The sequence below is a fragment of the Oncorhynchus kisutch genome, unplaced genomic scaffold, assembly GCF_002021735.2.
Source record: "Oncorhynchus kisutch isolate 150728-3 unplaced genomic scaffold, Okis_V2 scaffold3965, whole genome shotgun sequence".
Lineage (NCBI taxonomy): Eukaryota > Metazoa > Chordata > Actinopteri > Salmoniformes > Salmonidae > Oncorhynchus > Oncorhynchus kisutch.
In genome coordinates this window covers 83,494-111,195 of record NW_022265910.1, presented here as the reverse complement: position 1 = coordinate 111,195, position 27,702 = coordinate 83,494, and the positions used below count along the sequence as shown (strand labels likewise).

The 27,702-nt window shown below is 46.6% G+C and overlaps 1 protein-coding gene across 1 annotated transcript in view; it reads right to left on the bottom strand.

The window, feature by feature from the left end:
• Window positions 1-27,702, bottom strand: part of LOC116372533 (uncharacterized) — a 135,289-nt gene that overhangs the window by 50,937 nt on the left and 56,650 nt on the right. The window contains 3 exon segments of the mRNA XM_031821357.1: window positions 11,324-11,512; window positions 14,052-14,261; window positions 14,533-14,706. Of these exon segments, the coding sequence (XP_031677217.1) occupies window positions 11,324-11,512; window positions 14,052-14,261; window positions 14,533-14,706 (573 nt within the window).

Genomic DNA, 27,702 nt, shown 5'->3' with positions numbered 1-27,702 from the left:
AGGTCAGTACAGGAACCTATAGAGGGAACAGTGTTGTATCTACAGGTCAGTATGATACAGGAACCTATAGAGGGAACAGTGTTGTATCTACAGGACGATACAGGAACCTATAGAGGGAACAGTGTTGTATCTACAGGTCAGTACAGGAACCTATAGAGGGAACAGTGTTGTATCTACAGGTCAGTACAGGAACCTATAGAGGGAACAGTGTTGTATCTACAGGTCAGTACAGGAACCTATAGAGGGAACAGTGTTGTATCTACAGGTCAGTACAGGAACCTATAGAGGGAACAGTGTTGTATCTACAGGTCAGTACAGGAACCTATAGAGGGAACAGTGTTGTATCTACAGGTCAGTACAGGAACCTATAGAGGGAACAGTGTTGTATCTACAGGTCAGTATGATACAGGAACCTATAGAGGGAACAGTGTTGTATCTACAGGTCAGTACGATACAGGAACCTATAGAGGGAACAGTGTTGTATCTACAGGTCAGTACAGGAACCTATAGAGGGAACAGTGTTGTATCTACAGGTCAGTATGATACAGGAACCTATAGAGGGAACAGTGTTGTATCTACAGGTCAGTATGATACAGGAACCAATAGAGGGAACAGTGTTGTATCTACAGGTCAGTACAGGAACCTATAGAGGGAACAGTGTTGTATCTACAGGTCAGTACAGGAACCTATAGAGGGAACAGTGTTGTATCTACAGGTCAGTATGATACAGGAACCTATAGAGGGAACAGTGTTGTATCTACAGGTCAGTATGATACAGGAACCTATAGAGGGAACAGTGTTGTATCTACAGGTCAGTATGATACAGGAACCTATAGAGGGAACAGTGTTGTATCTACAGGTCAGTACAGGAACCTATAGAGGGAACAGTGTTGTATCTACAGGTCAGTACAGGAACCTATAGAGGGAACAGTGTTGTATCTACAGGTCAGTATGATACAGGAACCTATAGAGGGAACAGTGTTGTATCTACAGGACGATACAGGAACCTATAGAGGGAACAGTGTTGTATCTACAGGTCAGTACAGGAACCTATAGAGGGAACAGTGTTGTATCTACAGGTCAGTACAGGAACCTATAGAGGGAACAGTGTTGTATCTACAGGTCAGTACAGGAACCTATAGAGGGAACAGTGTTGTATCTACAGGTCAGTACAGGAACCTATAGAGGGAACAGTGTTGTATCTACAGGTCAGTATGATACAGGAACCTATAGAGGGAACAGTGTTGTATCTACAGGTCAGTACGATACAGGAACCTATAGAGGGAACAGTGTTGTATCTACAGGACGATACAGGAACCTATAGAGGGAACAGTGTTGCATCTACAGGTCAGTACGATACAGGAACCTATAGAGGGAACAGTTGTATCTACAGGTCAGTACGATACAGGAACCTATAGAGGGAACAGTGTTGTATCTACAGGTCAGTACAGGAACCTATAGAGGGAACAGTGTTGTATCTACAGGTCAGTACGATACAGGAACCTATAGAGGGAACAGTGTTGTATCTACAGGTCAGTACAGGAACCTATAGAGGGAACAGTGTTGTATCTACAGGTCAGTACGATACAGGAACCTATAGAGGGAACAGTGTTGTATCTACAGGACGATACAGGAACCTATAGAGGGAACAGTGTTGTATCTACAGGTCAGTACAGGAACCTATAGAGGGAACAGTGTTGTATCTACAGGTCAGTATGATACAGGAACCTATAGAGGGAACAGTGTTGTATCTACAGGTCAGTACAGGAACCTATAGAGGGAACAGTGTTGTATCTACAGGTCAGTATGATACAGGAACCTATAGAGGGAACAGTGTTGTATCTACAGGTCAGTACAGGAACCTATAGAGGGAACAGTGTTGTATCTACAGGTCAGTACGATACAGGAACCTATAGAGGGAACAGTGTTGTATCTACAGGACGATACAGGAACCTATAGAGGGAACAGTGTTGTATCTACAGGTCAGTACAGGAACCTATAGAGGGAACAGTGTTGTATCTACAGGTCAGTATGATACAGGAACCTATAGAGGGAACAGTGTTGTATCTACAGGTCAGTACAGGAACCTATAGAGGGAACAGTGTTGTATCTACAGGTCAGTATGATACAGGAACCTATAGAGGGAACAGTGTTGTATCTACAGGTCAGTACGATACAGGAAACTATAGAGGGAACAGTGTTGTATCTACAGGTCAGTACAGGAACCTATAGAGGGAACAGTGTTGTATCTACAGGTCAGTACGATACAGGAAACTATAGAGGGAACAGTGTTGTATCTACAGGTTAGTACGATACAGGAACCTATAGAGGGAACAGTGTTGTATCTACAGGTCAGTACGATACAGGAACCTATAGAGGGAACAGTGTTGTATCTACAGGTCAGTACGATACAGGAACCTATAGAGGGAACAGTGTTGTATCTACAGGTCAGTACGATACAGGAACCTATAGAGGGAACAGTGTTGTATCTACAGGTCAGTACGATACAGGAACCTATAGAGGGAACAGTGTTGTATCTACAGGTCAGTACGATACAGGAACCTATAGAGGGAACAGTGTTGTATCTACAGGTCAGTACGATACAGGAACCTATAGAGGGAACAGTGTTGTATCTACAGGTCAGTACGATACAGGAACCTATAGAGGAACAGTGTTGTATCTACAGGTCAGTATAGGAACCTAAAGAGGGAACAGTGTTGTATCTACAGGTCAGTACAGGAACCTATAGAGGGAACAGTGTTATATCTACAGGTCAGTACAGGAACCTATAGAGGGAACAGTGTTGTATCTACAGGTCAGTATGATACAGGAACCTATAGAGGGAACAGTGTTGTATCTACAGGTCAGTACAGGAACCTATAGAGGGAACAGTGTTGTATCTACAGGTCAGTATGATACAGGAACCTATAGAGGGAACAGTGTTGTATCTACAGGTCAGTACAGGAACCTATAGAGGGAACAGTGTTGTATCTACAGGTCAGTATGATACAGGAACCTATAGAGGGAACAGTGTTGTATCTACAGGTCAGTACAGGAACCTATAGAGGGAACAGTGTTGTATCTACAGGTCAGTACAGGAACCTATAGAGGGAACAGTGTTGTATCTACAGGTCAGTACAGGAACCTATAGAGGGAACAGTGTTGTATCTACAGGTCAGTACAGGAACCTATAGAGGGAACAGTGCTGTATCTACAGGTCAGTATGATACAGGAACCTATAGAGGGAACAGTGTTGTATCTACAGGTCAGTACGATACAGGAACCTATAGAGGGAACAGTGTTGTATCTACAGGTCAGTACAGGAACCTATAGAGGGAACAGTGTTGTATCTACAGGTCAGTATGATACAGGAACCTATAGAGGGAACAGTGTTGTATCTACAGGTCAGTATGATACAGGAACCTATAGAGGGAACAGTGTTGTATCTACAGGTCAGTACAGGAACCTATAGAGGGAACAGTGTTGTATCTACAGGTCAGTACAGGAACCTATAGAGGGAACAGTGTTGTATCTACAGGTCAGTATGATACAGGAACCTATAGAGGGAACAGTGTTGTATCTACAGGTCAGTATGATACAGGAACCTATAGAGGGAACAGTGTTGTATCTACAGGTCAGTACAGGGACCTATAGAGGGAACAGTGTTGTATCTACAGGTCAGTACAGGAACCTATAGAGGGAACAGTGTTGTATCTACAGGTCAGTATGATACAGGAACCTATAGAGGGAACAGTGTTGTATCTACAGGACGATACAGGAACCTATAGAGGGAACAGTGTTGTATCTACAGGTCAGCACAGGAACCTATAGAGGGAACAGTGTTGTATCTACAGGTCAGTACAGGAACCTATAGAGGGAACAGTGTTGTATCTACAGGTCAGTATGATACAGGAACCTATAGAGGGAACAGTGTTGTATCTACAGGTCAGTACAGGAACCTATAGAGGGAACAGTGTTGTATCTACAGGTCAGTATGATACAGGAACCTATAGAGGGAACAGTGTTGTATCTACAGGTCAGTACAGGAACCTATAGAGGGAACAGTGTTGTATCTACAGGTCAGTACAGGAACCTATAGAGGGAACAGTGTTGTATCTACAGGTCAGTATGATACAGGAACCTATAGAGGGAACAGTGTTGTATCTACAGGTCAGTACGATACAGGAACCTATAGAGGGAACAGTGTTGTATCTACAGGTCAGTACAGGAACCTATAGAGGGAACAGTGTTGTATCTACAGGTCAGTACGATACAGGAACCTATAGAGGGAACAGTGTTGTATCTACAGGTCAGTACAGGAACCTATAGAGGGAACAGTGTTGTATCTACAGGTCAGTATGATACAGGAACCTATAGAGGGAACAGTGTTGTATCTACAGGTCAGTATGATACAGGAACCAATAGAGGGAACAGTGTTGTATCTACAGGTCAGTACAGGAACCTATAGAGGGAACAGTGTTGTATCTACAGGTCAGTACAGGAACCTATAGAGGGAACAGTGTTGTATCTACAGGTCAGTATGATACAGGAACCTATAGAGGGAACAGTGTTGTATCTACAGGTCAGTATGATACAGGAACCTATAGAGGGAACAGTGTTGTATCTACAGGTCAGTATGATACAGGAACCTATAGAGGGAACAGTGTTGTATCTACAGGTCAGTACAGGAACCTATAGAGGGAACAGTGTTGTATCTACAGGTCAGTACAGGAACCTATAGAGGGAACAGTGTTGTATCTACAGGTCAGTATGATACAGGAACCTATAGAGGGAACAGTGTTGTATCTACAGGACGATACAGGAACCTATAGAGGGAACAGTGTTGTATCTACAGGTCAGTACAGGAACCTATAGAGGGAACAGTGTTGTATCTACAGGTCAGTACAGGAACCTATAGAGGGAACAGTGTTGTATCTACAGGTCAGTACAGGAACCTATAGAGGGAACAGTGTTGTATCTACAGGTCAGTACAGGAACCTATAGAGGGAACAGTGTTGTATCTACAGGTCAGTATGATACAGGAACCTATAGAGGGAACAGTGTTGTATCTACAGGTCAGTACGATACAGGAACCTATAGAGGGAACAGTGTTGTATCTACAGGACGATACAGGAACCTATAGAGGGAACAGTGTTGCATCTACAGGTCAGTACGATACAGGAACCTATAGAGGGAACAGTTGTATCTACAGGTCAGTACGATACAGGAACCTATAGAGGGAACAGTGTTGTATCTACAGGTCAGTACAGGAACCTATAGAGGGAACAGTGTTGTATCTACAGGTCAGTACGATACAGGAACCTATAGAGGGAACAGTGTTGTATCTACAGGTCAGTACAGGAACCTATAGAGGGAACAGTGTTGTATCTACAGGTCAGTACGATACAGGAACCTATAGAGGGAACAGTGTTGTATCTACAGGACGATACAGGAACCTATAGAGGGAACAGTGTTGTATCTACAGGTCAGTACAGGAACCTATAGAGGGAACAGTGTTGTATCTACAGGTCAGTATGATACAGGAACCTATAGAGGGAACAGTGTTGTATCTACAGGTCAGTACAGGAACCTATAGAGGGAACAGTGTTGTATCTACAGGTCAGTATGATACAGGAACCTATAGAGGGAACAGTGTTGTATCTACAGGTCAGTACAGGAACCTATAGAGGGAACAGTGTTGTATCTACAGGTCAGTACGATACAGGAACCTATAGAGGGAACAGTGTTGTATCTACAGGACGATACAGGAACCTATAGAGGGAACAGTGTTGTATCTACAGGTCAGTACAGGAACCTATAGAGGGAACAGTGTTGTATCTACAGGTCAGTATGATACAGGAACCTATAGAGGGAACAGTGTTGTATCTACAGGTCAGTACAGGAACCTATAGAGGGAACAGTGTTGTATCTACAGGTCAGTATGATACAGGAACCTATAGAGGGAACAGTGTTGTATCTACAGGTCAGTACGATACAGGAAACTATAGAGGGAACAGTGTTGTATCTACAGGTCAGTACAGGAACCTATAGAGGGAACAGTGTTGTATCTACAGGTCAGTACGATACAGGAAACTATAGAGGGAACAGTGTTGTATCTACAGGTTAGTACGATACAGGAACCTATAGAGGGAACAGTGTTGTATCTACAGGTCAGTACGATACAGGAACCTATAGAGGGAACAGTGTTGTATCTACAGGTCAGTACGATACAGGAACCTATAGAGGGAACAGTGTTGTATCTACAGGTCAGTACGATACAGGAACCTATAGAGGGAACAGTGTTGTATCTACAGGTCAGTACGATACAGGAACCTATAGAGGGAACAGTGTTGTATCTACAGGTCAGTACGATACAGGAACCTATAGAGGGAACAGTGTTGTATCTACAGGTCAGTACGATACAGGAACCTATAGAGGGAACAGTGTTGTATCTACAGGTCAGTACGATACAGGAACCTATAGAGGGAACAGTGTTGTATCTACAGGTCAGTATAGGAACCTAAAGAGGGAACAGTGTTGTATCTACAGGTCAGTACAGGAACCTATAGAGGGAACAGTGTTATATCTACAGGTCAGTACAGGAACCTATAGAGGGAACAGTGTTGTATCTACAGGTCAGTATGATACAGGAACCTATAGAGGGAACAGTGTTGTATCTACAGGTCAGTACAGGAACCTATAGAGGGAACAGTGTTGTATCTACAGTCAGTATGATACAGGAACCTATAGAGGGAACAGTGTTGTATCTACAGGTCAGTACAGGAACCTATAGAGGGAACAGTGTTGTATCTACAGGTCAGTATGATACAGGAACCTATAGAGGGAACAGTGTTGTATCTACAGGTCAGTACAGGAACCTATAGAGGGAACAGTGTTGTATCTACAGGTCAGTACAGGAACCTATAGAGGGAACAGTGTTGTATCTACAGGTCAGTACAGGAACTATAGAGGGGACAGTGTTGTATCTACAGGTCAGTACAGGAACCTATAGAGGGAACAGTGCTGTATCTACAGGTCAGTATGATACAGGAACCTATAGAGGGAACAGTGTTGTATCTACAGGTCAGTACGATACAGGAACCTATAGAGGGAACAGTGTTGTATCTACAGGTCAGTACAGGAACCTATAGAGGGAACAGTGTTGTATCTACAGGTCAGTATGATACAGGAACCTATAGAGGGAACAGTGTTGTATCTACAGGTCAGTATGATACAGGAACCTATAGAGGGAACAGTGTTGTATCTACAGGTCAGTACAGGAACCTATAGAGGGAACAGTGTTGTATCTACAGGTCAGTACAGGAACCTATAGAGGGAACAGTGTTGTATCTACAGGTCAGTATGATACAGGAACCTATAGAGGGAACAGTGTTGTATCTACAGGTCAGTATGATACAGGAACCTATAGAGGGAACAGTGTTGTATCTACAGGTCAGTACAGGGACCTATAGAGGGAACAGTGTTGTATCTACAGGTCAGTACAGGAACCTATAGAGGGAACAGTGTTGTATCTACAGGTCAGTATGATACAGGAACCTATAGAGGGAACAGTGTTGTATCTACAGGACGATACAGGAACCTATAGAGGGAACAGTGTTGTATCTACAGGTCAGCACAGGAACCTATAGAGGGAACAGTGTTGTATCTACAGGTCAGTACAGGAACCTATAGAGGGAACAGTGTTGTATCTACAGGTCAGTATGATACAGGAACCTATAGAGGGAACAGTGTTGTATCTACAGGTCAGTACAGGAACCTATAGAGGGAACAGTGTTGTATCTACAGGTCAGTATGATACAGGAACCTATAGAGGGAACAGTGTTGTATCTACAGGTCAGTACAGGAACCTATAGAGGGAACAGTGTTGTATCTACAGGTCAGTACAGGAACCTATAGAGGGAACAGTGTTGTATCTACAGGTCAGTATGATACAGGAACCTATAGAGGGAACAGTGTTGTATCTACAGGTCAGTACGATACAGGAACCTATAGAGGGAACAGTGTTGTATCTACAGGTCAGTACAGGAACCTATAGAGGGAACAGTGTTGTATCTACAGGTCAGTATGATACAGGAACCTATAGAGGGAACAGTGTTGTATCTACAGGTCAGTATGATACAGGAACCAATAGAGGGAACAGTGTTGTATCTACAGGTCAGTACAGGAACCTATAGAGGGAACAGTGTTGTATCTACAGGTCAGTACAGGAACCTATAGAGGGAACAGTGTTGTATCTACAGGTCAGTATGATACAGGAACCTATAGAGGGAACAGTGTTGTATCTACAGGTCAGTATGATACAGGAACCTATAGAGGGAACAGTGTTGTATCTACAGGTCAGTATGATACAGGAACCTATAGAGGGAACAGTGTTGTATCTACAGGTCAGTACAGGAACCTATAGAGGGAACAGTGTTGTATCTACAGGTCAGTACAGGAACCTATAGAGGGAACAGTGTTGTATCTACAGGTCAGTATGATACAGGAACCTATAGAGGGAACAGTGTTGTATCTACAGGGACGATACAGGAACCTATAGAGGGAACAGTGTTGTATCTCCAGGTGGTAGTATGCTACAGGAACCTATAGAGGGAACAGTGTTGTATCTACAGGTCAGTACAGGAACCTATAGAGGGAACAGTGTTGTATCTACAGGTCAGTACAGGAACCTATAGAGGGAACAGTGTTGTATCTACAGGTCAGTATGATACAGGAACCTATAGAGGGAACAGTGTTGTATCTACAGGTCAGACGATACAGGAACCTATAGAGGGAACAGTTGTTGTATCTACAGGTCAGTACAGGAACCTATAGAGGGAACAGTGTTGTATCTACAGGTCAGTAATACAGGAACCTATAGAGGGAACAGTGTTGTATCTACAGGTCAGTACAGGAACCTATAGAGGGAACAGTGTTGTATCTACAGGTCAGTACGATACAGGAACCTATAGAGGGAACAGTGTTGTATCTACAGGTCAGTACAGGAACCTATAGAGGGAACAGTGTTGTATCTACAGGTCAGTACGATACAGGAACCTATAGAGGGAACAGTGTTGTATCTACAGGACGATACAGGAACCTATAGAGGGAACAGTGTTGTATCTACAGGTCAGTACAGGAACCTATAGAGGGAACAGTGTTGTATCTACAGGTCAGTATGATACAGGAACCTATAGAGGGAACAGTGTTGTATCTACAGGTCAGTACAGGAACCTATAGAGGGAACAGTGTTGTATCTACAGGTCAGTAGATACAGGAACCTATAGAGGGAACAGTGTTGTATCTACAGGTCAGTACAGGAACCTATAGAGGGAACAGTGTTGTATCTACAGGTCAGTACGATACAGGAACCTATAGAGGGAACAGTGTTGTATCTACAGGACGTATACAGGAACCTATAGAGGGAACAGTGTTGTATCTACAGGCTCACGTACAGGAACCTATAGAGGGAACAGTGTTGTATCTACAGGATCAGTATGTACAGGAACCTATAGAGGGAACAGTGTTGTATCTACAGGTCAGTACAGGAACCTATAGAGGGAACAGTGTTGTATCTACAGGTCAGTATGATACAGGAACCTATAGAGGGAACAGTGTGTATCTACAGGTCAGTACAGGAACCTATAGAGGGAACAGTGTTGTATCTACAGGTCAGTACGATACAGGAACCTATAGAGGGAACAGTGTTGTATCTACAGGACGATACAGGAAACCTATAGAGGGAACAGTGTTGTATCTACAGGTCAGTACAGGAACCTATAGAGGGAACAGTGTTGTATCTACAGGTCCAGTATGATACAGGAACCTATAGAGGGAACAGTGTTGTATCTACAGGTCAGTACAGGAACCTATAGAGGGAACAGTGTTGTATCTACAGGTCAGTATGATACAGGAACCTATAGAGGGAACAGTGTTGTATCTACAGGTCAGTACGATACAGGAAACTATAGAGGGAACAGTGTTGTATCTACAGGTCAGTACAGGAACCTATAGAGGGAACAGTGTTGTATCTACAGGTCAGTACGATACAGGAACCTATAGAGGGAACAGTGTTGTATCTACAGGTCAGTACGATACAGGAACCTATAGAGGGAACAGTGTTGTATCTACAGGTCAGTACGATACAGGAACCTATAGAGGGAACAGTGTTGTATCTACAGGTCAGTATGATACAGGAACCTATAGAGGGAACAGTGTTGTATCTACAGGTCAGTACGATACAGGAAACTATAGAGGGAACAGTGTTGTATCTACAGGTTAGTACGATACAGGAACCTATAGAGGGAACAGTGTTGTATCTACAGGACGATACAGGAACCTATAGAGGGAACAGTGTTGTATCTACAGGTCAGTACGATACAGGAACCTATAGAGGGAACAGTGTTGTATCTACAGGTCAGTATTATACAGGAACCTATAGAGGGAACAGTGTTGTATCTACAGGTCAGTACGATACAGGAACCTATAGAGGGAACAGTGTTGTATCTACAGGTCAGTACGATACAGGAACCTATAGAGGGAACAGTGTTGTATCTACAGGTCAGTACGATACAGGAACCTATAGAGGGAACAGTGTTGTATCTACAGGACGATACAGGAACCTATAGAGGGAACAGTGTTGTATCTACAGGTCAGTACGATACAGGAACCGAGTATGGCAGAATGTGAACACTATTTACTGAAGTATAAACAACTTGGAATAGGCCACTTCTCTAAGGGTTGGGAGGATAAAAACATACCCTAGGTCGACTAGTTCCTATTCACACACTTGACTCATGTCTTTCCGTTTGTTTTTGACCTGAAAAGGTACTATAGCAAACAGTAAGGTGAGCTGGCTGCCTGCGTTTAGCATATAACCACTGTTGCTTTAGCATATAACCACTGTTGCTTTAGCATATAACCACTGTTGCTTTAGCATATAACCACTGTTGCTTTAGCATATAACCACTGTTGCTTTAGCATATAACCACTGTTGCTTAGCATATAACCACTGTTGCTTTAGCATATAACCACTGTTGCTTTAGCATATAACCACTGTTGCTTTAGCATATAACCACTGTTGCTTTAGCATATAACCACTGTTGCTTTAGCATATAAACACCCAGTCTTGATTTTCTCTTTGGTTTGTTATCATTTCCACACGATTTCGGGTTCTTCGTTACACTAACAGAGCAAAACGTACTTTCTAGAGTTAGCAATGTGAGCACTGCTTCTTGATCCAAGTTATTTCGGTCCTTACAGTAGACTGGAGAAGCTAACCCTGAGGTGTTGATGTCACTTGACTGTTAGGAAGGCTTCTTACCTTCAGTGTGGAGCACGGTTGGCTGTTCCTCTGCTGTGAGCCGTAGCTGTTAGCATGCGCCTGCTGTGTGGAGGAGGCTAGCATCCCAGCTGAGTGGAGAGTATCCTTCTCATCTCTCGATAACGACTGGGTCTCGTCTCTCGACGACCTCGACGACTCTGGGATGGACTCCAGGACACAACACTCGATCTGAGGGATACGTGAAAGGTCAAAGGTGGAGGGTCAGAGGTGGAGAGGGTCTGTAGGAAACGGAGAGGAATATAGACCCGATAGAGTTCTGGTCTGACCGAATTAGCATCGAGGGTGAAGCTAACAGGGTAAAGAGAGTAGTTGTGAATGGGGGAATTGGACACTCTCTTTCTCTCTCTACCTGTCTCTCTCTCTCTCTTCACCTCCTCCTCAACTACCTTACCTTCTCTGTTTCTACTCCCTCTCTCCAACTCTCTCTCTTCCCCCCCACCCCTTTCTCTCTCTAGTAGTGTGGTCAGGCATTGTGTTCATTTCTCAACACCATGAAATATTCAGCAGGTTGGTAACAAGAGGCTCTCTCTGCTGCCCTACTGTTACTAGGACACAGGCAACAACAAGAGTTACAACACACTGTGGGCAGAAATAAACTACATGTACTGACTGTGTTATGGTGGTAAACTACATGTACTGACTGTGTTATGGTGGTAGATATAAACTACATGTACTGACTATGTTATGGTGGTAGATATAAACTACATGTACTGACTGTGTTATGGTGGTAGATATAAACTACATGTATTGACTGTGTTATGGTGGTAGATATAAACTACATGTACTGACTGTGTTATGGTGGTAGATATAAACTACATGTATTGCTTGTGTTATGGTGGTAAACTACATGTACTGACTGTGTTATGGTGGTAGATATAAACTACATGTATTGACTGTGTTATGGTGGTAGATATAAACTACATGTACTGACTGTGTTATGGTGGTAGATATAAACTACATGTACTGACTGTGTTATGGTGGTAGATATAAACTACATGTACTGACTGTGTTATGGTGGTAGATATAAACTACATGTATTGACTGTGTTATGGTGGTAAACTACATGTACTGACTGTGTTATGGTGGTAGATATAAACTACATGTACTGACTGTGTTATGGTGGTAGATATAAACTACATGTATTGACTGTGTTATGGTGGTAGATATAAACTACATGTACTGACTGTGTTATGGTGGTAGATATAAACTACATGTACTGACTGTGTTATGGTGGTAGATATAAACTACATGTATTGACTGTGTTATGGTGGTAAACTACATGTACTGACTGTGTTATGGTGGTAGATATAAACTACATGTATTGACTGTGTTATGGTGGTAGATATAAACTACATGTACTGACTGTGTTATGGTGGTAGATATAAACGACATGTATTGACTGTGTTATGGTGGTAAACTACATGTACTGACTGTGTTATGGTGGTAGATATAAACTACATGTATTGACTGTGTTATGGTGGTAGATATAAACTACATGTACTGACTGTGTTATGGTGGTAGATATAAACTACATGTACTGACTGTGTTATGGTGGTAGATATAAACTACATGTACTGACTGTGTTATGGTGGTAGATATAAACTACATGTACTGACTGTGTTATGGTGGTAGATATAAACTACATGTACTGACTGTGTTATGGTGGTAGATATAAACTACATGTACTGACTGTGTTATGGTGGTAGATATAAACTACATGTATTGACTGTGTTATGGTGGTAGATATAAACTACATGTACTGACTGTGTTATGGTGGTAGATATAAACTACATGTATTGATTGTGTTATGCAGGAGGAGGGTTGTATACAGGAGGAGGGCGCCCCCCCCCCCCTAGTATACAGGAGGAGGGTGGTATACAGGAGGAGGGTGGTATCCAGGAGGAGGGTGGTATACAGGAGGAGGGCGCCCCCCCCCCCTAGTATACAGGAGGAGGGTGGTATCCAGGAGGAGGGTGGTATACAGGAGGAGGGTGGTATCCAGGAGGAGGGTGGCATCCAGGAGGAGGGTGGTATACAGGAGGAGGGTGGTATACAGGAGGAGGGTGATATACAGGAGGAGGGTGGTATCCAGGAGGAGGGTGGTATACAGGAGGAGGGTGGTATCCAGGAGGAGGGTGGGCCCCCCCGGGTGGGAGGGTGTTATCCAGGAGGAGGGTGGTATACAGGAGGAGGGTGGTATCCAGGAGGAGGGTGGTATACAGGAGGAGGGTGGTATACAGGAGGAGGGTGGTATACAGGAGGAGGGTGGTATCCAGGAGGAGGGTGGTATCCAGGAGGAGGGTGGTATACAGGAGGAGGGTTGTATACAGGAGGAGGGTGGTATACAGGAGGAGGGTGGTATCCAGGAGGAGGGTGGTATCCAGGAGGAGGGTGGGCCCCCCTAGTATACAGGAGGAGGGTAGGCCCCCCTAGTATACAGGAGGAGGGTGGTATCCAGGAGGAGGGTGGTATCCAGGAGGAGGGTGGTATACAGGAGGAGGGTGGTATTCAGGAGGAGGGTGGGCCCCCCCGGGTGGGCCCCCTAGTATACAGGAGGAGGGTGGTATACAGGAGGAGGGTGGTATCCAGGAGGAGGGTGGTATCCAGGAGGAGGGTGGTATCCAGGAGGGGACAGGAGGAGGGTGGTATCCAGGAGGAGGGTGGTATACAGTATACAGTGTTAGAGTGTTTTGGGTTACTGTCGTACCGGCAGCGGCTTGGCGACACCGATGCGCACGACCCCGTAGCCGGTGGTTTTGAGGACGTGCACGGCGTGCCCCAGCGTCGACCGGACCAGGTCCACGTCGTTGACGGACATGAGCCGGTCACCGGGCAGCAGGCGTCCGTCTGAGTCGGCCACGCCACCGGGGACCAGGGAGCGGATCACCAGGACAGTCTTAGAGTCGTCCTCTGGGTCCTGGAGAGGGACAACATAAGGAACAGGTGAACAACAGTTCAAAGGTCATGTCCTCCCAAAGGTCAAGTCCAATAGAAAAGAGAGACTACAATTGTTTTGCTTCCCAGTTCATCTTTTTTTATTTATTTTATTGTCTTTCCAAAGGATCCACTCTTTGGCCCACTATCCTCTCCTCGTCTCCTGGTCTACATTACTAGTGATCCCAAACCAGTTGAAAGAGAGGAGAGTAGGAAGCTAGACGTTAGACCATCGAGATGCACCACAGTCTTACCTGGTAGTCTAGGATGCTGAATCCCAGGCCTTCCTCTCCCTTCACCAGCTCTATCACCTGACTGTCTCTCTCCCACATGGCCAGAGGAGGAGACACAGGCTTATTAAAACCACGACTCCCACAATCCATGTTGTTACAACCAGGAAGTAGACAGCAGGGCTGGTCATACTGGGACTGGGAGAGGAGAGAGAGAAAGAGAGAGAGAGAGAGAGAGAGAGAGAGAGAGTTAGGGCACATCTCATATGACACCCCAGCTGCAGTCTGATTGACTATCTTTCCACCCTTCTTCTAGAAATAGTGTCCACTTGATCACTTCGCCTAATGGCATTAAAGGGATTGGGTTGACCCCACCAATATGTCTGACACCATCTCCATATCCCCCCTTCTCCATATCCCCCCTTCTCCATATCCCTCCATCTCCATATCCCCCCTTCTCCATATCCCTCCATCTCCATCTCTATATCCCTCCATCTCCATATCCCTCCATCTCCATCTCTATATCCCTCCATCTCCCTCCATCTCCATATCCCTCCATCTCCATATCCCTCCATCTCTATGTCCCTCCATCTCCATCTCCATATCCCTCCATCTCCATATCCCTCCATCTCCATCTCTATATCCCTCCATCTCTATATCCCTCCATCTCCATATCCCTCCATCTCCATATCCCTCCATCTCTATATCCCTCCATCTCTATATCCCTCCATCTCCACATCCCTCCATCTCCAAATCCCTCCATCTCCATATCCCTCCATCTCCATATCCCTCCATCTCCATATCCCTCCATCTCTATATCCCTCCATCTCCATATCCCTCCATCTCCCTCCATCTCCATATCCCTCCATCTCCATATCCCTCCATCTCCATATTCCTCCATCTTCATATCCCTCCATCTCCATATCCCTCCATCTCCATATTCCTCCATCTCCATATCCCTCCATCTCCATATCCCTCCATCTCCATATCCCTCCATCTCCATATCCCTTCATCTCCATATCCCTCCATCTCCATATCCCTCCATCTCTATATCCCTCCATCTCCATATCCCTCCATCTCCATCTCCACATCCCTCCATCTCCATATCCCTCCATCTCCATATCCCTCCATCTCCATATCCCCCCTTCTCCATATCCCTCCATCTCCATATCCCTCCATCTCCATATCCCCCCATCTCCATCTCTATATCCCTCCATCTCTATATCCCTCCATCTCCATATCCCTCCATCTCCATATCCCTCCATCTCCCTCCATCTCCATATCCCTTCATCTCCATATCCCTCCATCTCCATATCCCTTCATCTCCATATCCCTCCATCTCCATATCCCTCCATCTCTATATCCCTCCATCTCCATATCCCTCCATCTCCATCTCCACATCCCTCCATCTCCATATCCCTCCATCTCCATATCCCTCCATCTCCATATCCCTCCATCTCCATATCCCTCCATCTCCATATCCCTCCATCTCCATATCCCCCCTTCTCCATATCCCTCCATCTCCATATCCCTCCATCTCCATATCCCCCCATCTCCATCTCCATATCCCTCCATCTCCACATCCCTCCATCTCCATATCCCTCCATCTCCATATCCCTCCATCTCCATATCCCCCCTTCTCCATATCCCTCCATCTCCATATCCCTCCATCTCCATATCCCTCCATCTCCCTCCATCTCTATATCCCTCCATCTCCATATCCCTCCATCTCCATATCCCTCCATCTCCATATCCCTCCATCTCTATATCCCTCCATCTCCATATCCCTCCATCTCAATATCCCTCCATCTCCACATCCCTCCATCTCCATATCCCTCCATCTCCATATACCTCCATCTCTATATCCCTCCATCTCCAAATCCCTCCATCTCCACATCCCTCCATCTCCATATCCCTCCATCTCCATATCCCTCCATGTCTATATTCCTCCATCTCCATATCCCTCCATCTCCACATCCCTCCATCTCCACATCCCTCCATCTCCATATCCCTCCATCTCCATATCCCTCCATGTCTATATTCCTCCATCTCCATATCCCTCCATCTCCACATCCCTCCATCTCCATATCCCTCCATCTCCATATCCCTCCATCTCCATATTCCTCCATCTCCACATCCCTCCATCTCCATCTCCCTCCATCTCCATATCCCTCCATCTCCATATCCCTCCATCTCTATGTCCCTCCATCTCCATCTCCATATCCCTCCATCTCCATATCCCTCCATCTCCATATCCCTCCATCTCCATATCCCTCCATCTCCATCTCTATATCCCTCCATCTCTATATCCATCCATCTCCATATCCCTCCATCTCCATATCCCTCCATCTCTATATCCCTCCATCTCTATATCCCTCCATCTCCACATCCCTCCATCTCCAAATCCCTCCATCTCCATATCCCTCCATCTCCATATCCCTCCATCTCTATATCCCTCCATCTCCATATCCCTCCATCTCCCTCCATCTCCATATCCCTCCATCTCCATATCCCTCCATCTCCACATCCCTCCATCTCCATCTCCCTCCATCTCCATATCCCTCCATCTCCATATCCCTCCATCTCTATGTCCCTCCATCTCCATCTCCATATCCCTCCATCTCCATATCCCTCCATCTCCATATCCCTCCATCTCCATCTCTATATCCCTCCATCTCTATATCCCTCCATCTCCATATCCCTCCATCTCCATATCCCTCCATCTCTATATCCCTCCATCTCTATATCCCTCCATCTCCACATCCCTCCATCTCCATATCCCTCCATCTCTATATCCCTCCATCTCCATATCCCTCCATCTCCCTCCATCTCCATATCCCTCCATCTCCATATCCCTCCATCTCTATATCCCTCCATCTCTATATCCCTCCATCTCCACATCCCTCCATCTCCATATCCCTCCATCTCCATATTCCTCCATCTCCATATTCCTCCATCTCCATATACCTCCATCTCCATATCCCTCCATCTCTATATCCCTCCATCTCCATATCCCTCCATCTCCATATCCCTCCATCTCCACATCCCTCCATCTCCATATCCCTCCATCTCCATATCCCTCCATCTCCATATTCCTCCATCTCCATATCCCTCCATCTCCATATCCCTCCATCTCTATATCCCTCCATCTCTATATCCCTCCATTTCCACATCCCTCCATCTCCACATCCCTCCATCTCCACATCCCTCCATCTCCATATCCCTCCATCTCCATATTCCTCCATCTCTATATCCCTCCATCTCCATATTCCTCCATCTCCATATTCCTCCATCTAACCATCCCTCCATCTCCATATCCCTCCATCTCCATATCCCTTCATCTCCATATCCCTCCATCTCCATATCCTCCATCTCCATATCCCTCCATCTCTATATCCCTCCATCTCTATATCCCTCAATCTCCACATCCCTCCATCTCCACATCCTCCATCTCCATATCCCTCCATCTACATATTCCTCCCATCTCCATATCCCTCCATCTCTATATCCCTCCATCTCCACATCCCTCCATCCCCATATCCCTCCATCTCCACATCCCTCCATCTCCATATCCCTCCATCTCCATATCTCTCCATCTCCATATCCCTCCATCTCTATATCCCTCCATCTCCATATCTCTCCATCTCCATATCCCTCCATCTCCATCCATATCCCTCCATCTCCATATCCCTCCATCTCCACATCCCTCCATCTCCATCCATATCCCTCCATCTCCATATCCCTCCATCTCCACATCCCTCCATCTCCATCTCCCTCCATCTCCATATCCCTCCATCTCCATATCCCTCCATCTCTATGTCCCTCCATCTCCATCTCCATATCCCTCCATCTCCATATCCCTCCATCTCCATATCCCTCCATCTCCATCTCTATATCCCTCCATCTCTATATCCCTCCATCTCCATATCCCTCCATCTCCATATCCCTCCATCTCTATATCCCTCCATCTCTATATCCCTCCATCTCCACATCCCTCCATCTCCAAATCCCTCCATCTCCATATCCTCCCTCCATCTCCATATCCCTCCATCTCCATATCCCTCCATCTCTATATCCCTCCATCTCCATATCCTCCATCTCCCTCCATCTCCATATCCCTCCATCTCCATATCCCTCCATCTCCATATTCCTCCATCTTCATATCCCTCCATCTCCATATCCCTCCATCTCCATATTCCTTCCCATCTCCATATCCCTCCATCTCCATATCCCTCCATCTCCATATCCCTCCATCTCCATATCCCTTCATCTCCATATCCCTCCATCTCCATATCCCTCCATCTCTATATCCCTCCATCTCCATATCCCTCCATCTCCATCTCCACATCCCTCCATCTCCATATCCCTCCATCTCCATATCCCCCCTTCTCCATATCCCTCCATCTCCATATCCCTCCATCTCCATATCCCCCCATCTCCATCTCTATATCCCTCCATCTCTATATCCCTCCATCTCCATATCCCTCCATCTCCATATCCCTCCATCTCCCTCCATCTCCATATCCCTCCATCTCCATATCCCTCCATCTCCATATCCCTCCATCTCCATATCCCTCCATCTCTATATCCCTCCATCTCCATATCCCTCCATCTCCATATCCCTCCATCTCAATATCCCTCCATCTCCACATCCCTCCATCTCCATATCCCTCCAGTCTCCATATACCTCCATCTCCATATCCCTTCATCTCCATTTCCCTCCATCTCCACATCCCTCCATCTCTATATCCCTCCATCTCCATATCCCTCCATCTCCATATCCCTCCATCTCCATCTCCACATCCCTCCATCTCCATATCCCTCCATCTCCATATCCCTCCATCTCCATATCCCCCCTTCTCCATATCCCTCCATCTCCATATCCCTCCATCTCCATATCCCCCATCTCCATCTCCATATCCCTCCATCTCCACATCCCTCCATCTCCATATCCCTCCATCTCCATATCCCTCCATCTCCATATCCCCCCTTCTCCACATCCCTCCATCTCCATATCCCTCCATCTCCATATCCCTCCATCTCCTCCATCTCTATATCCCTCCATCTCATATCCCTCCATCTCCATATCCCTCCATCTCCATATCCCTCCATCTCTATATCCCTCCATCTCCATATCCCTCCATCTCCATATCCCTCCATCTCAATATCCCTCCATCTCCACATCCCTCCATCTCCATATCCCTCCATCTCCATATCCCTCCATGTCTATATTCCTCCATCTCCATATCCCTCCATCTCCACATCCCTCCATCTCCATATCCCTCCATCTCCATATCCCTCCATGTCTATATTCCTCCATCTCCATATCCCTCCATCTCCACATCCCTCCATCTCCATATCCCTCCATCTCCATATCCCTCCATCTCCATATTCCTCATCTCAATACCTCCATCTCCATATCCCTCCATCTCTATATCCCTCCATCTCCATATCCCTCCATCTCCATATCCCTCCATCTCCACATCCCCATCTCCATATCCCTCCATCTCCATATCCCTCCATCTCCATATTCCTCCATCTCCATATCCCTCCATCTCCATATCCCTCCATCTCTATTATCCCTCCATCTCTATATCCCTCCATCTCCACATCCCTCCATCTCCATATCCCTCCATCTCCATATTCCTCCATCTCCATATACCTCCATCTCCATATCCCTCCATCTCCATATCCCTCCATCTCCACATCCCTCCATCTCCATATCCCTCCATCTCCATATCCCTCCATCTCCATATTCCTCCATCTCCATATCCCTCCATCTCCATATCCCTCCATCTCTATATCCCTCCATCTCTATATCCCTCCATTTCCACATCCCTCCATCTCCACATCCCTCCATCTCCACATCCCTCCATCTCCATATCCCTCCATCTCCATATTCCTCCATCTCTATATCCCTCCATCTCCATATTCCTCCATCTCCATATTCCTCCATCTCCCCATCCCTCCATCTCCATATCCCTCCATCTCCATATCCCTTCATCTCCATATCCCTCCATCTCCATATCCCTCCATCTCCATATCCCTCCATCTCCATATCCCTCCATCTCCATATCCCTCCATCTCAATATCCCTCCATCTCCATATCCCTCCATCTCCATATTCCTCCATCTTCATATCCCTCCATCTCCATATCCCTCCATCTCCATATTCCTCCATCTCCATATCCCTCCATCTCCATATCCCTCCATCTCCATATCCCTCCATCTCCATATCCCTTCATCTCCATATCCCTCCATCTCCATATCCCTCCATCTCTATATCCCTCCATCTCCATATCCCTCCATCTCCATCTCCACATCCCTCCATCTCCATATCCCTCCATCTCCATATCCCCCCTTCTCCATATCCCTCCATCTCCATTATCCCTCCATCTCCATATCCCCCCATCTCCATCTCTATATCCCTCCATCTCTATATCCCTCCATCTCCATATCCCTCCATCTCCATATCCCTCCATCTCCCTCCATCTCCATATCCCTCCATCTCCATATCCCTTCCATCTCCATATCCCTCCATCTCCATATTCCTCCATCTCTATATCCCTCCATCTCCATATTCCTCCATCTCCATATTCCTCCATCTCCCCATCCCTCCATCTCCATATCCCTCCATCTCCATATCCCTTCATCTCCATATCCCTCCATCTCCATATCCCTCCATCTCCATATCCCTCCATCTCCATATCCCTCCATCTCCATATCCCCCCTTCTCCATATCCCTCCATCTCCATATCCCTCCATCTCCATATCCCCCCATCTCCATCTCCATATCCCTCCATCTCCACATCCCTCCATCTCCATATCCCTCCATCTCCATATCCCTCCATCTCCATATCCCCCCTTCTCCACATCCCTCCATCTCCATATCCCTCCATCTCCATATCCCTCCATCTCCCTCCATCTCTATATCCCTCCATCTCCATATCCCTCCATCTCCATATCCCTCCATCTCCATATCCCTCCATCTCTATATCCCTCCATCTCCATATCCCTCCATCTCCATATCCCTCCATCTCAATATCCCTCCATCTCCACATCCCTCCATCTCCATATCCCTCCATCTCCATATCCCTCCATGTCTATATTCCTCCATCTCCATATCCCTCCATCTCCACATCCCTCCATCTCCATATCCCTCCATCTCCATATCCCTCCATGTCTATATTCCTCCATCTCCATATCCCTCCATCTCCACATCCCTCCATCTCCATATCCCTCCATCTCCATATCCCTCCATCTCCATATTCCTCCATCTCCATATACCTCCATCTCCATATCCCTCCATCTCTATATCCCTCCATCTCCATATCCCTCCATCTCCATATCCCTCCATCTCCACATCCCTCCATCTCCATATCCCTCCATCTCCATATCCCTTCCATCTCCATATTCCTCCATCTCCATATCCCTCCATCTCCATTCCCTCCATCTCTATATCCCTCCATCTCTATATCCCTCCATCTCCACATCCCTCCATCTCCATATCCCTCCATCTCCATATTCCTCCATCTCCATATACCTCCATCTCCATATCCCTCCATCTCCATATCCCTCCATCTCCACATCCCTCCATCTCCATATCCCTCCATCTCCATTATCCCTCCATCTCCATATTCCTCCATCTCCATATCCCTCCATCTCCATATCCCTCCATCTCTATATCCCTCCATCTCTATATCCCTCCATTCCCACATCCCTCCATCTCCACATCCCTCCATCTCCACATCCCTCCATCTCCATATCCCTCCATCTCCATATTCCTCCATCTCTATATCCCTCCATCTCCATATTCCTCCATCTCCATATTCCTCCATCTCCCCATCCCTCCATCTCCATATCCCTCCATCTCCATATCCCTTCATCTCCATATCCCTCCATCTCCATATCCCTCCATCTCCATATCCCTCCATCTCCATATCCCTCCATCTCCATATCCCTCCATCTCAATATCCCTCCATCTCCACATCCCTCCATCTCCATATCCCTCCATCTCCATATCCCTCCATGTCTATATTCCTCCATCTCCATATCCCTCCATCTCCACATCCCTCCATCTCCATATCCCTCCATCTCCATATCCCTCCATGTCTATATTCCTCCATCTCCATATCCCTCCATCTCCACATCCCTCCATCTCCATATCCCTCCATCTCCATATCCCTCCATCTCCATATTCCTCCATCTCCATATCCCTCCATCTCCATATCCCTCCATCTCTATATCCCTCCATCTCTATAATCCCTCCATCTCCACATCCCTCCATCTCCATATTCCCTCCATCTCCATATTCCTCCATCTCCATATTCCTCCATCTCCATATACCTCCCATCTCCATATCCCTCCATCTCTATATCCCTCCATCTCCATATCCCTCCATCTCCATATCCCTCCATCTCCACATCCTCCATTCTCCATATCCCTCCATCTCCATATCCCTCCATCTCCATATTCCTCCATCTCCATATCCCTCCATCTCCATATCCCTCCATCTCTATATCCCTCCATCTCTATATCCCTCCATTTCCACATCCCTCCATCTCCACATCCCTCCATCTCCACATCCCTCCATCTCCATATCCCTCCATCTCCATATTCCTCCATCTCTATATCCCTCCATCTCCATATTCCTCCATCTCCATATTCCTCCATCTAACCATCCCTCCATCTCCATATCCCTCCATCTCCATATCCCTTCATCTCCATATCCCTCCATCTCCATATCCCTCCATCTCCATATCCCTCCATCTCTATATCCCTCCATCTCTATATCCCTCAATCTCCACATCCCTCCATCTCCACATCCCTCCATCTCCATATCCCTCCATCTACATATTCCTCCATCTCCATATCCCTCCATCTCTATATCCCTCCATTCCACATCCCTCCATCCCCATATCCCTCCATCTCCACATCCCTCCCATCTCCATATCCCTCCATCTCCATATCTCTCCATCTCCATATCCCTCCATCTCTATATCCCTCCATCTCCATATCTCTCCATCTCCATATCCCTCCATCTCCATCCATATCCCTCCATCTCCATATCCCTCCATCTCCACATCCCTCCATCTCCATCCATATCCCTCCATCTCCATATCCCTCCATCTCCACATCCCTCCATCTCCACTCCCTCCATCTCCATATCCCTCCATCTCCATATCCCTCCATCTCTATGTCCCTCCATCTCCATCTCCATATCCCTCCATCTCCATATCCCTCCATCTCCATATCCCTCCCATCTCCATCTCTATATCCCTCCATCTCTATATCCCTCCATCTCCATATCCCTCCATCTCCATATCCCTCCATCTCTATATCCCTCCATCTCTATATCCCTCCATCTCCACATCCCTCCATCTCCAAATCCCTCCATCTCCATATCCCTCCATCTCCATATTCCCTCCATCTCCATATCCCTCCATCTCTATTCCCTCCATCTCCATATCCCTCCATCTCCCTCCATCTCCATATCCCTCCATCTCCATATCCCTCCATCTCCATATTCCTCCATCTTCATATCCCTCCATCTCCATATCCCTCCATCTCCATATTCCTCCATCTCCATATCCCTCCATCTCCATATCCCTCCATCTCCATATCCCTCCATCTCCATATCCCTTCATCTCCATATCCCTCCATCTCCATATCCCTCCATCTCTATATCCCTCCATCTCCATATCCCTCCATCTCCATCTCCACATCCCTCCATCTCCATATCCCTCCATCTCCATATCCCCCCTTCTCCATATCCCTCCATCTCCATATCCCTCCATCTCCATATCCCCCCATCTCCATCTCTATATCCCTCCATCTCTATATCCCTCCATCTCCATATCCCTCCATCTCCATATCCCTCCATCTCCCTCCATCTCCATATCCCTCCATCTCCATATCCCTCCATCTCCATATCCCTCCATCTCCATATCCCTCCATCTCTATATCCCTCCATCTCCATATCCCTCCATCTCCATATCCCTCCATCTCAATATCCCTCCATCTCCACATCCCTCCATCTCCATATCCCTCCATCTCCATATACCTCCATCTCCATATCCCTTCATCTCCATTTCCCTCCATCTCCACATCCCTCCATCTCTATATCCCTCCATCTCCATATCCCTCCATCTCCATTCCCTCCATTCTCCATCCAACCATCCCTCCATCTCCATATCCCTCCATCTCCATATCCCTCCATCTCCATAATTCCCCCCTTCTCCATATCCCTCCATCTCCATATCCCTCCATCTCCATATCCCCCCATCTCCATCTCCATATCCCTCCATCTCCATCTCCACATCCCTCCATCTCCATATCCCTCCATCTCCATATCCCTCCATCTCCATATCCCCCTCTCCACAATCCCTCCATCTCCATATCCTCCATCTCCCATATCCCTCCATCTCCCTCCATCTCTATATCCCTCCATCTCCATATCCCTCCATCTCCATATCCCTCCATCTCCAATATTCTATATCCCTCCATCTCCATATCCCTCCATCTCCATATCCCTCCATCTCAATATCCCTCCATCTCCACATCCCTCCATCTCCATATCCCTCCATCTCCATATCCCTCCATGTCTATATTCCTCCATCTCCATATCCCTCCATCTCCACATCCCTCCATCTCCATATCCCTCCATCTCCATATCCCTCCATGTCTATATTCCTCCATCTCCATATCCCTCCATCTCCACATCCCTCCATCTCCATATCCCTCCATCTCCATATCCCTCCATCTCCATATTCCTCCATCTCCATATACCTCCATCTCCATATCCCTCCATCTCTATATCCCTCCATCTCCATATCCCTCCATCTCCATATCCCTCCATCTCCACATCCCTCCATCTCCATATCCCTCCATCTCCATATCCCTCCATCTCCATATTCCTCCATTCCATTCCCTCCATCTCCATATTCCCTCCATCTTCTATATCCCTCCATCTCTATATCCCTCCATCTCCACATCCCTCCATCTCCATATCCCTCCATCTCCATATTCCTCCATCTCCATATACCTCCATCTCCACTATCCCTCCCATCTCCATATCCCTCCATCTCCACATCCCTCCATCTCCATATCCCTCCATCTCCATATCCCTCCATTCTCCATATTCCTCCATCTCCATATCCCTCCATCTCCATATCCCTCCATCTCTATATCCCCTCCATCTCTAATATCCCTCCATTTCCACATCCCTCCATCTCCACATCCCTCCATCTCCACATTCCCTCCATCTCCATATCCCTCCATCTCCATATTCCTCCCATCTCTATATCCCTCCATCTCCATATTCCTCCATCTCCATATTCCTCCATCTCCCCATCCCTCCATCTCCATATCCCTCCATCTCCATATCCCTTCATCTCCATATCCCTCCATCTCCATATCCCTCCATCTCCATATCCCTCCATCTCCATATCCCTCCATCTCCATATCCCTCCATCTCAATATCCCTCCATCTCCACATCCCTCCATCTCCATATCCCTCCATCTCCATATCCCTCCATGTCTATATTCCTCCATCTCCATATCCCTCCATCTCCACATCCCTCCATCTCCATATCCCTCCATCTCCATATCCCTCCATGTCTATATTCCTCCATCTCCATATCCCTCCATCTCCACATCCCTCCATCTCCATATCCCTCCATCTCCATATCCCTCCATCTCCATATTCCTCCATCTCCATATACCTCCATCTCCATATCCCTCCATCTCTATATCCCTCCATCTCCATATCCCTCCATCTCCATATCCCTCCATCTCCACATCCCTCCATCTCCATATCCCTCCATCTCCATATCCCTCCATCTCCATATTCCTCCATCTCCATATCCCTCCATCTCCATATCCCTCCATCTCTATATCCCTCCATCTCTATATCCCTCCATCTCCACATCCCTCCATCTCCATATCCCTCCATCTCCATATTCCTCCATCTCCATATTCCTCCATCTCCATATACCTCCATCTCCATATCCCTCCATCTCCATATCCCTCCATCTCCACATCCCTCCATCTCCATATCCCTCCATCTCCATATCCCTCCATCTCCATATTCCTCCATCTCCATATCCCTCCATCTCCATATCCCTCCATCTCTATATCCCTCCATCTCTATATCCCTCCATTTCCACATCCCTCCATCTCCACATCCCTCCATCTCCACATCCCTCCATCTCCATATCCCTCCATCTCCATATTCCTCCATCTCTATATCCCTCCATCTCCATATTCCTCCATCTCCATATTCCTCCATCTCCCCATCCCTCCATCTCCATATCCCTTCATCTCCATATCCCTCCATCTCCATATCCCTCCATCTCCATATCCCTCCATCTCTATATCCCTCCATCTCTATATCCCTCAATCTCCACATCCCTCCATCTCCACATCCCTCCATCTCCATATCCCTCCATCTACATATTCCTCCATCTCCATATCCCTCCATCTCTATATCCCTCCATCTCCACATCCCTCCATCCCCATATCCCTCCATCTCCACATCCCTCCATCTCCATATCCCTCCATCTCCATATCTCTCCATCTCCATATCCCTCCATCTCTATATCCCTCCATCTCCATATCTCTCCATCTCCATATCCCTCCTTCTCCATATCCCTCCATCTCCATCCATATCCCTCCATCTCCATATCCCTCCATCTCCACATCCCTCCATCTCCATCCATATCCCTCCATCTCCATATCCCTCCATCTCCACATCCCTCCATCTCTATATCCCTCCACCTCCATATCCCTCCATCTCCACATCCCTCCATCTCCATATCCCTCCATCTCCACATCCCTCCATCTCCACATCCCCCCATCTCTATATCCCTCCACCTCTATATCCCTCCATCTCCATCCATATCCCTCCATCTCCATATCCCTCCATCTCCATATCCCTCCATCTCCACATCCCTCCATCTCCACATCCCTCCATCTCCATATCCCTCCATCTCCATATCCCTCCATCTCCATATCCCTCCATCTCCATATCCCTCAATCTCTATATCCCTCCATCTCCACATCCCTCCATCTCCACATCCCTCCATCTCCATATCCCTCCATCTCCATATTCCACCATCTACATATTCCTCCATCTCCATATCCCTCCATCTCCATATCCCTCCATCTCTATATCCCTCCATCTCTATATCCCTCC